Source organism: Diabrotica virgifera, chromosome 3 (genome assembly GCF_917563875.1).
Source record: "Diabrotica virgifera virgifera chromosome 3, PGI_DIABVI_V3a".
Classification (NCBI taxonomy): Eukaryota; Metazoa; Arthropoda; class Insecta; order Coleoptera; family Chrysomelidae; genus Diabrotica; species Diabrotica virgifera.
Genome location: NC_065445.1, coordinates 68065274 through 68077793, shown reverse-complemented (window position 1 = coordinate 68077793; position 12520 = coordinate 68065274). Strand labels below are relative to the sequence as shown.

Below are 12520 nucleotides of genomic sequence, written 5' to 3'. Positions count from 1 at the left end.
TATTTGTCTGTATTGTGTGTGTCGGTCGTGCGTCGTGCTATAGCATCAGAGGTCGAGTTGTGTTTATTTTTCGAGTTTCTATTGTTGCATTTTGAGAATGAGGGCGCTGTTATTGGTTTGATTTAGTTGTACAGTAATTGATTTTAATTTAGTTAATACTTATTTATTTATTGTTATTTTTTGTAGTATTACGTGTTATATACAAAATGAGTTTAAGAAAATTCAGTGCTGTTAAAAAACCGCAAAAAAGTGGTGTGCAGCACTAAAAAGGGTAGAGCGGAAATTGAATAAAGAAAAACTTGCTAAACTAAAAAAGATTTTTTTCTAAAGAAAAAGAGAGAGCAAATGAGAAGGACGAGGCCAGCCCGTGTTTTATCAGCTAAACTAGTGGTTGAAAATGAAGATGGAGCAGTAGCAGTAAGTGAAAAGGACAAAAACGAGCAAGCTGCGAAAACGAAAATACTGTATTTAGAAGATGATACGAAGTGTAACATAGTTGATGATTATGATGTTGGTGATAATCTGCCCTGTGATGGATGACCGAAGTTATCGTTAACGTAAAGTTATCCTGTAGTTATGTTATAACCATCGAATTGGTGTGATGTATCATACTTAACTTAACTATTTGCGTTATTTCTTGACAGTTCTTGAGTTATCTGGTCACTTTATAACGCGACGTTAAACCTCAAGTTATGAGATAACTCTGTAGTTATGCAAGGTTAGGTTCATCTTTTGACTTGTTTTTAGACAGAAATCAAGTGAATTGAGAAGCTAGTAATTTAATAATTAAGAATAGAAGGGTAATACAATTTTAAAAATTATACAAAAATCAAATCAAGCGATAAAAGTTGAAATTTTATTTTAAGTACCTACTGAGCTTTCTATCCAGAGTTGCCAGATGATATTTTATAAATCCCCACTTAGAAACTGAAATTCCCTGAAATTGAAGCTCAAATACCCCAAGGTCCCCAAATTTAAATTGTTGCCACATTTTAATAAATTACACTAGTCAACAAATAAACAAAAAAATTTTGCGACAGATGTTAAAATGGCTTTCATACCGTGGAGTTTAAAGCGCCCTGAATGCGAATTCAAACACTAAAATTTTCCACCACGTATAGATTTTGAGTTAACTTCTTCTTAAAGTACCGTGCATTTCTGCGCAGGGGTCCACGCGTACATTGTCTTGTCAGGTGAAATATTAGATTTTGGGTTATAGAATGCATCAAATATTGCTGTTTACTATAAAAATTCTTTTATACTATATACACATAAGTTCAAACACTAAAATTTTCCACCACGTATAGATTTTGAGTTAACTTCTTCTTAAAGTACCGTGCATTTCTGCGCAGGGGTCCACGCGTACATTGTCTTGTCAGGTGAAATATTAGATTTTGGGTTATAGAATGCATCAAATATTGCTGTTTACTATAAAAATTCTTTTATACTATATACACATAAGTTCAGAACTAAAAACAAAAACTATAGTAAGTCTTTTGTACACAATTTTGTGCCTATCCCAATTTTCCCATAACACTATGTGGATTAACACAAACACACATTTTATCCTGCATAGTAAAAAACTAGGATAGCTCCTGGTTACGGTTCCTAAATATTATAAGTTTTACTGGCTAGTAAATTCCATTTAAAAAAAATCCATTATTGTAATCTAGAACCTAGAGTTAGGCATGTCCTTTGGACAAGTGAAGGTCTCGAACTAAATCATGTAATTCAGCTTGTTGGATGCAATAAGGTGCTTTTCGTCGCTTTCGTGAAAATAAGAATCATTCTTTTCTGATACATCATCGGGTTTACTTTTATCGCCATACATTTCCAAATCTTCCTCACAATTTGCCGTGGGTCCTGGAACTGGTAAATCTTCTCCATGGAAAACCGGGTTTATTGCTGAGATAATATCTGGATATTCAATTGTATGCTTGCTTTTCCTTGAAAACACAGACACTTTTGTCATGCAGAAGTAACAGTCGTTAAAACGGTTTAGGACTATATAAGTTTTAATGGGTAGGTTTACTAATTAAGGATTACCTTTGGTTTATTCTTTATTTAAATGTTAAAGTGCTATTCGTAGACATTAGATATCCCAGTGTTGTCAAATTATGCACAATTTTTAGAAAAATGTTAATTTGATAACATCACTCCCCGATATATTACAAATGACTATTTTAAAAAAAATTTTAGTAAAATATTCATTACTCAAAAATGGTAACTCATTTTTTTTTAAATCACAACTCAAAAATCTTACGTGTTAGGAACTTTTTATCATCATAATCATATTCAGAGAGCAAAAATTAACAAAAAACGGCATATTGCATTCCAGTCGCAAATTGGTTGTAAACTAGTGTTATTAGTCAAATGAAGAGAACAGTAAAGCAAAATTCATACTACAATATCAACGAGGGCCATGGAAATAATTCATAGTTCCTAAAGAAACACCAAGGAACCCAAACAGCTGTTTGCTGTTCGGTCATCGGCTGTAGCCGACGACGGATATGTTCGGAACAATCTCTCGCGCTCACTCCAACTTGTACTGTTTGTACATAAGGCTCTCTTTGTTACTTCAAAATTTGTTCCTCAAAACTTCTTTCTAATATAACGTTGATGATATAACTATTTCATAACTGGGAGCGATACATCACACCAAATTTTACCTATACATTTATGAGCACGTTATTCCTGAGAGTTATCTTAACTTTAACTCAAACGTTAAACTTAACTTCGGTCATCCATCACACGACTGAATGTCGGTTCTGATAACCGACGACATTATTAATGAGTTTGCTACTGCAAAAAGTAGCAGAATGCCCATAGTTTGATCTGTAACTTGATTTTTAGCTAATGTAGGTTTAACTAACAAACATTTTATGGTAGCCATATTATTTGGATCGCCCACGTTTTCTCAACTGTCATCAATACGACCAGCTTCACGTGTAACTTTGATACAAGAATTATAAAAAAAATATTCATTGAAATCCAGATCCCGTAATTTTTTGAGCGTTATAAAGTGAGTACAAAGACATACATATTTCTTTTTTTGTAATTACAGCTTCAATTTACCGTACACTTCTCGTAAACTCTGCCGATAAGGAAGAGTCGTGTTGAGAAAACCTGGCGTGCCCATATTATTTACGTATTTTTTAAGAAAATTGTAAGCACTCTCTGTGTATTATTTTAAGTTATATGATCACTATTAACTATTATTATTAAAACCTTAGAAAACATTAATTACGGTAATTTTGTATTTATTATTTTCAATCCTTAGCCCACTTCTCTTTTATAACCATAGAATATTGTTAATACCTAGTGTAAAAGAACACTAGGGTATGAGGTTGGTTATGAGGGGGTTGGGGGTGGGAGATTAAGGCGTGGGGCGCCAGAAATGCCTAGTCGGGTTCAATATGTAAATCCGGCCCTGTGTAGAAGGGACAAAGTTGTCATAAGAAGATTAAGAATTGGACATTACCGTCTTACACATGGTTACCTGATGAGTCAGAGACATCCTCCTTGGTGCCATACCTGCAATACTCATGTCACCGTCAAACACATACTAGTTGAGTGCCAGCTATACACGAACACTCGAAGACAACATGAACATGAATAAAGACGTAACCATAATTGATGGATTCGACCGTTACTTGATGGAAGTTCATTTTATCTCACAATAAAACACTGAAAAACGTTTGTTTTCTATACTTCCACAAAATTTATTACAACTATGTTATTACTACAGCTGTTTCGGCAAAGTGCCTTTCTCAAGTGATATATTTTACAATGTGTTTGTCTTTTTAAGTCTTTAACTGAAAAGGTTGAGGAGTGGGGAGCTGTTTGTCTCGAGTTGGTCATTCAGAATTATATCTGTATTTTTCAATTTATTAATTTCCATTGATTCTAAAAGTGATAGCTTAAGGCCTTTATTTTGAATATGTAGAATTTGAAACTCTTCATTGAAAGAATGATCATGATCTAAGATATTTCTACTATCGTCAGATTAAAAACTCGACACGGAAAATATGGGGCACATCTGCACAAATTAGGAATAGTTAATTCATCAGTCTGTTTTTGTGATAATGTTTCGATTAGAGATTTGAACCATATTTTCTTGGAATGCAAAATTAACGAGAGATATATAAATCAATTGTATTACAATTTACGACAAACACAAGTTCATTTTCCAATTAGTATAGAATATCTACTAAGTTGTCATAAAATGGAAATATTTAAATTACTCATAAACTACTTGAAAGAAACAAATATAGTCATTTGAGTCAGATAGGTGGGAATATAACAAAACTAATAAATTGAGGTAAAAATAAAATAAAAATCTGTGGCTAACTGACCCGCATCCAAGCCATTTTTTCACACACACACACACACACACACACACACACACACACACACACACACACACACACACACACACACACACACACACACACACACACACACACACACACACACACACACACACACACACACACACACACACACACACACACACACACACACACACACACACACACACACACACACACACACACACACACACACACACACACACACACACACACACACACACACACACACACACACACACACACACACACACACACACACACACACACACACACACACACACACACACACACACACACACACACACACACACACACACACACACACACACACACACACACACACACACACACACACACACACACACACACACACACACACACACACACACACACACACACACACACACAACACACACACACACACACACACACACCACACACACACACACACACACACACACACACACACACACACACACACACACACACACACACACACACACACACACACACACACACACACACACACACACACACACACACACACACACACACACACACACACACACACACACACACACACACACACACACACACACACACACACACACACACACACACACACACACACACACACACACACACACACACACACACACACACACACACACACACACACACACACACACACACACACACACACACACACACACACACACACACACACACACACACACACACACACACACACACACACACACACACACACACACACACACACACACACACACACACACACACACACACACACACACACACACACACACACACACACACACACACACACACACACACACACACACACACACACACACACACACACACACACACACACACACACACACACACACACACACACACACACACACACACACACACACACACACACACACACACACACACACACACACACACACACACACACACACACACACACACACACACACACACACACACACACACACACACACACACACACACACACACACACACACACACACACACACACACACACACACACACACACACACACACACACACACACACACACACACACACACACACACACACACACACACACACACACACACACACACACACACACACACACACACACACACACACACACACACACACACACACACACACACACACACACACACACACACACACACACACACACACACACACACACACACACACACACACACACACACACACACACACACACACACACACACACACACACACACACACACACACACACCACACACACACACACACACACACACACACACACACACACACACACACACACACACACATTATGATCTAGAAGGTGAAGTGCGTATGTAGAAGTGTCTGTTTTTCTATCGTTGAAAGCCCTTTTGTGTTCTGCTATCCGTTTGTCAAAAGTTCTGCCAGTTTGACCGATGTAAGTTTTCGGACAGTCACCACAAGTTAGTTTGTACACACCACTCTGTAGTTGCTTTCTCTTTCGGCTTTTATTGTTTTTAATATGTTTGATATGTTTATCCTACTTAGTTGTAGGAGAAACACCAGAACGTCTACAAATTGAAATGGGAACTATAAATCCAACAGAAGTCTTCAAATACTTAGGAGTCCAAATATCTTCAAAAGCAGGGAGTAACGACGAAATACATTCCAGGATTGGCCAAGCAAGATCAGCCACCAGACAGCTACACGGACTATTGTGGAGTAATAAAATAACAAAAGAAAATAAAAGAAGAATGTATAAAACCATAATAGAAAGTATTGGGTTGTACGGCGCTGAACTCTGGGAAATCAACCAAAGAAACAAGTCAAAAATCAAGGCGATGGAAATGAACTATTGGAGACGATGTTGCCGACTCACTAGACTTGATAGGGTGAGAAACGAAGATATTAGGAGACAAATGGAAATCGATCTAGATATAATAGACACAATCGAAGCCAAAAGACTTAACTGGTATGGACACCTTCAGAGAATGCCTGAAAATAGATGGCCGAAAAAAATAGAAAAATGGAATCCACCCACAAGAAGAAAACGAGGTAGACCAAGACGATCCTGGAGAGATGTCGAAGATGCAATGACCGCCAGAGACTTAAAAACTGAAGATTGCTTCGACAGAAATCGCTGGAAATTAGGATGCGAGAAGCGGCGACAGCTGTAGAAGACTCGCTTATTATATATTATATATAATATGTTTGCTTAAGTTGTTGTTAGTTCTGAAAGCTGGTGTTATTCCTTTCCTTTTTATGTATCTGGCTATTTTTGTTGTTTTTTTGCCAGTATATGTGAGAGAGCAGAAGGTACTGGGTTTTTTCTGTGGTGGTGGATATACTAATTTCAAGGCTTTCTTATGGAGTTTTTGGTTTAAAATGTTAACTGTTTGTTCGTTATAGCCATTGTTTACTGCTATTTGTCTAATGATATTTAGTTCTGTCTCGAAGTTATTTTTTGTCATAGGAATTTCTGTCAGTCTATGTATCATGCTATGGTAGGCTGCTAATTTGTGTTGTGTAGGATGGGATGATGAATTGTGTATAGTTGTGTCAGTATGGGTAGGTTTATACGGAGATACGTAGGAGATACGTGGATGACATACTAGCCTGCTTTACTGGAACTAACAGACAACTTGACCAATTTCTATCATACATTAATTCACTTCATAGTACCTAATATTGAGTTCACAATAGAAACAGAACAGAATAATTCCATAAACTTTCTAGATGTAACGATTACCAGACTACACAACAAACATGAGTTCTCCGTATATAATAAACCTACCCATACTGACACAACTATACACAATTCATCATCCCATCCTACACAACACAAATTAGCAGCCTACCATAGCATGATACATAGACTGACAGAAATTCCTATGACAAAAAATAACTTCGAGACAGAACTAAATATCATTAGACAAATAGCAGTAAACAATGGCTATAACGAACAAACAGTTAACAACATTTTAAACCAAAAACTCCATAAGAAAGCCTTGAAATTAGTGTATCCACCACCACAGAAAAAACCCAGTACCTTCTGCTCTCTCACATATACTGGCAAAATAACAACAAAAATAGCCAGATACATAAAAAAGAAAGGAATAACACCAGCTTTCAGAACTAACAACAACTTAAGCAAACATATTAAAAACAATAAAAGCCGAAAGAGAAAGCAACTACAGAGTGGTGTGTACAAACTAACTTGTGGTGACTGTCCGAAAACTTACATCGGTCAAACTGGCAGAACTTTTGACAAACGGATAGCAGAACACAAAAGGGCTTTTAACGATAGAAAAACAGACACTTCTACATACGCACTTCACCTTCTAGATCATAATCATTCTTTCAATGAAGAGTTTCAAATTCTACATATTCAAAATAAAGGCCTTAAGCTATCACTTTTAGAATCAATGGAAATTAATCAATTGAAAAATACAGATATAATTCTGAATGATCAACTCGAGACAAACAGCTCCCCACTCCTCAACCTCTTCAGTTAAAGACTTAAAAAGACAAACACATTGTAAAATATATCACTTGAGAAAGGCACTTTGCCGAAACAGCTGTAGTAATAACATAGTTGTAATAAATTTTGTGGAAGTATAGAAAACAAACGTTTTTCAGTGTTTTATTGTGAGATAAAAAGACCTAACCGCCATTCTTAGTGATAATAGTAATAGGGGTAACTTAAATAACATAATAATGTTTCTCAAAGACTCTCAGTTATACTGCGCCATGTAAATATTGTTTTTTTTTATCATTTTGCTGATATTGTAATTTCTTTTTAAACATACTGTAATCCTTACTTTTGTAACCGTGTTAGTGGCCTGCGCTGCTGAGACACGTTAATTAAAAAAATATTTTCTTTATTTCTAATAAATATAATACAATAATGTTTAATCACAGTTTATTTTCAAATTAACAGGATATTAATCAACGGACAGGTTTTTAAATGTTCCTTGAACTCCATAAGCTTCTGCATTCTCCAATGGAGTGGGACGAAGACTTTCGTTCACTTTTAGTCCATCCCGTTGGTCAAACACTTCTTGGTATTCTGCTAGCTTTGCTTTCCAATCTTCTGCAATAAATAAAACAACTTTCATCATATATTTAAATATGAGGGTAGATAATAAGACCAATTAAATGTTTTCTTCACATCTGCGGAAAAACGATGAACCAGTATTTCGGAAGCTTGATAAAGATATATAGGTGTAATATTAAATACAGGGTGTCCAAAAACTCTACCGACAAACGAACCGTTCCTAAGATAATTTTAAGACAATTTAACCCAATTCACCTTGTTCGAAAATTCTTCTTAATGGAGCTAGAGCTCTTTGAAGATGGCGTCTTGTAATTAGTTTTTCTTAAATGCCCTCAGAAAGGTTCTAGTTAGAAAAACTTAAATTACACATATTTTTTGTCTTTCAGTGGTAAATCGATTCCATTAATTGCGAATTTCTAGTACCGGTCATAGGCGTCCGTTTGGGTAGGGCTATGGTTATTTTATCGCATAACTTTTTTGTCTCTAACTTTTAAGCATTTTTGACTCTAGATTATTAAATTCTGAGGTATTCTAGTACTAAAAGGTACTCTTGCTTGAAGTCGGTAAGACACCGTTTTCTATAAAAATCGATTTGAAATTTTTTCGTTTTTTGAACTTAAAAAAGAATTAAAAAATTTTTCAAAAAAAAAACGGTGTATTTCACCTAGTTAAAGCCAGAGTAAGTTTTAGTACTACAATAACTCATAATTTAATAATCTAGTGTCAAAAATGCTTAAAAATTAAAGACAAAAAATTATGCGATAAAATATCTGTTGACCTACGCAAAACGGACTCATGTGGCCGGTACTAAAAATACGCAATTAAAGAAATCGATTCATCTCGGGAATATAAATACACGTAGCAGTTTTCGTTTTTCTAAATAGTTTATTTTTGAAATTTTTTTTTTCAAATTCACAAAACAAAAAATTTTCAAATCGAATTTTCTAGGAAACGGTTATATCCCATCGACTTAAAGCAAGAGTACATTTTAGTACTAGAATACCTTACAGATTAATAATTCAGAGTAAACAATGTTTAAAGATTATATAAAAAAAGTTATGCTATAAAATAACCGTTGCCCTACCCAAAACGGACGCCTATGACCTGTACTAGAAATTGGCAATAGATGGAATCGATTTATCTGTGGAAGATAAATATGCGTACCAATTTTCGTTTTTCTAAATAGAAGCGTTCTGTCTGGAGGTATTTAAGAAAAACTAATTATAAGACGCCATCTTCAAATAGCTCTAGCTCCCTTAGGAAGCATTTTCGGACTAAGTGAATTGGGTTAAATTGTCTTAAAATTATCTGAGGAATCTCCTGTCTTCGTTTGTCGGTAGAGTTTCTGGACACCCTGTATAATAGAGGGAGATTTTCACGATTTTTTTACCAAAAAAAGGCCAACTTTGGTTGGCTTGGTGTGAAGTTTGCTACAAAATTTATAAAAAACCGTAATTATCTTTTAAACTACCCTGTATAATATTACAAAACCTCATATTTTAAGAAAGAAGACATCAAGCAAAATCCAAAAATGTAAAAATATACAGTGTGTCCCATTTAAAAAAATGAAGTTACCATCAACTTCCGGTATAACCGGAAGTAGAAAAGAGACCAAAATATTTTCATTAAATAGTTCATACCTCAGAATCCCTGTATTCCAATTTTCATGATTCTCTTACCTTTAGTTCTCGAGATATTTCTAATAGGCCCTTTATCTGCCTCACCCTACATATACTATTATATCGATATACATATACATCGAACATAAGATATTATGTTCACGTTGTGCGTTAGACATTTCATTGTAACGTAGATAATGTACTGTATGTATGGTTTTAGACAAATAACTCATCAAAAGAGCCCATATAATGTATTACTGAAGATCATGCTTGATGAGTTTTTTTGTCGAAAGTCGACAAAATTGTCGTACCTACTGTAGCCAATTGGTTTATTGTACAACTTTCATTTATTCATGATACCTATTTCAAAACTCTTTAAAATTAATAGAGAAAATTAATACTTTAATTAACATTATTTGTAAATTTAATCGTACTTTTTAAAAGAAATATTTGATTAAATTATACACATACTCTGTAGCTCCTCAACAGATTTTTCTTTACCACCATAATCGCTGGGTAATACTTCAGCCGGAATATAGTCCAACAATGTGTCCGTAGATTTGTGTATCCGGATCTAAAACATTAAGAAAGCTATAGTCTAAGATCCGAATATAGGTCAACCTGTACAAATCTGCTTTCCGGATGAAACATTTTTATTAAATTTCATACATAGACAAATATTACCAGCATGGGTTGCCTATCAAAATCGTGTCATAGCTATCCTTAAGAGGTTGAAATCAATATTTCAAGCAATTTTTTTTGAAAGTATGGTAGAATTATTTTATTTTTAAATTAAATAGGCATGTTCAGTACAATTCATAGATTATTCAAGAAAAAATTTAAGAGGAAACAGTAGCGATCAACAGGTAGCGAAAACGCGTTCCGAGATTGCGGCTGTAATTTTGAATATTTTTTCGAGATATTTGGCACACGTATTCGTAATATAATAAAGAATGGCGGTACAGAGCCAATTTGAAAAATATATTAATATGTGGAAATTACTCTGTAATTAAATACAATATTAAAAAAGAGAGCCTGTACCGCCATTAAGAAGAACAAAAAAATACAATTTCTTCAAATAAATTTTGTATCCGATGCTTAGATTTTGTCTCATTTTGGAACTACTAAAATTTTTTATTTCATTAGTAGTTCCAAAATGACACAAAATCTAGGCATCGGATAAAAAAGTTTATTTGAAGAAAGTGTATTTTTTTTTGTTCTTCTTAATGGCGGTATAGGCTCGTTTTTTTAATATTGTATTTAATTACAGAGTGATTTCCACATATTAATATATTTTTCAAATTGGGCTCTGTACCGCCATTCTTTATTATATTACGAATACGTGTGCCAAATATCTCGAAAAATGTTCAAAATTACAGCCGCAATCTTGGAACGCGTTTTTGCAACCTGTTGATCGCTACTGTTTCCCCTTAATGAAAAATATTGAAAAATAAGCCAACGGTGGCAGATTTTTGAAGACACCTCAAAATATAATGAATTTTGCGGTGAACATCAGAACTCAGAACTGATCACTCATCATTGGATCATGATAAACAAAAACTTTAAAAGATTTTATTAGCTTATTAGTCTGGGCTGATTATCGGAGAATAGGCCATTTTTCGGAAAAGTTATTTACCAGCAATTTTATTGCTGGAATCGAATTATAAGATCCTATATATTAATAATATAGGTATGCAAAGTCCTCAGATAGTGTGCTACTTTTTTTATAAACAAAATGGCGCCTGAAAATCGTGTTTTTTTTCAATTATTGCTCTAGAATTCCGAAGATTTTAACTTTACAACAAAAATACTCAAATAAAAATTCACCGTGATTAAATTCTGCATAGAGACGTGTTTTTCCCGATCTGCTCCGACGAAAATTTTCCTCGGAAAATGCGGGTTTTCCCAACAAAATCTTTAATTTTCAAATAAAGTTTTAGATAAGTAATTATTTACCAATAATTAAATAATTTGGTGACTTAAAAGCCTTCTTGGTTTAGATTATAGTTCCGGAAGCTGGTGAAAATTAAACGAATATTTTAGCAACAATTCAATTGTTAATTAATAATTTACGGTCGCAATAATAACCAAAATAATTATGATACACTGATCAAACTTTGAAATCTTATAAAGATGAGATGTCTATTTAACATTTTGTTGACAAAATATAAATTTTTTATTTTTTTGCATAATCTTTAAATGTTTAAAAAAAATAGTTATAAACAAATTAACGTTTCTCAGAAAGTTTTTATTATATTATAATTTTAAAAAATAGCTAAAATGCACATTTCAAATATCTTGAAAATGAATGCTTTAAAACTTTTTTGCAACCATTTGCAAAAAAGTTATGAAACAGCAAAGTAAACATACGATTACTACGGTGTTAATAATTTTTTTTAATTCTTTCAAAGCGT

General features: G+C 34.4%; 1 protein-coding gene across 2 annotated transcripts in view; it reads right to left on the bottom strand.

Moving 5' to 3' along the window:
* Nucleotides 1-8335: 8335 nt before the first annotated feature.
* LOC126881893 (alpha-tocopherol transfer protein-like) overlaps nt 8336-12520 on the bottom strand; it is a 110822-nt gene continuing 106637 nt past the window's right edge. For both annotated transcript variants that reach the window (XM_050646544.1, XM_050646543.1), the window contains 2 exons: nt 10578-10680; nt 8336-8523 (listed from right to left, as the gene is read on the bottom strand). In XM_050646544.1, coding sequence (XP_050502501.1) covers nt 8375-8523; nt 10578-10680 — 252 coding nt within the window. In that variant the 3' untranslated portion in view covers nt 8336-8374. The remainder of the gene's footprint in view (nt 8524-10577; nt 10681-12520) is intronic.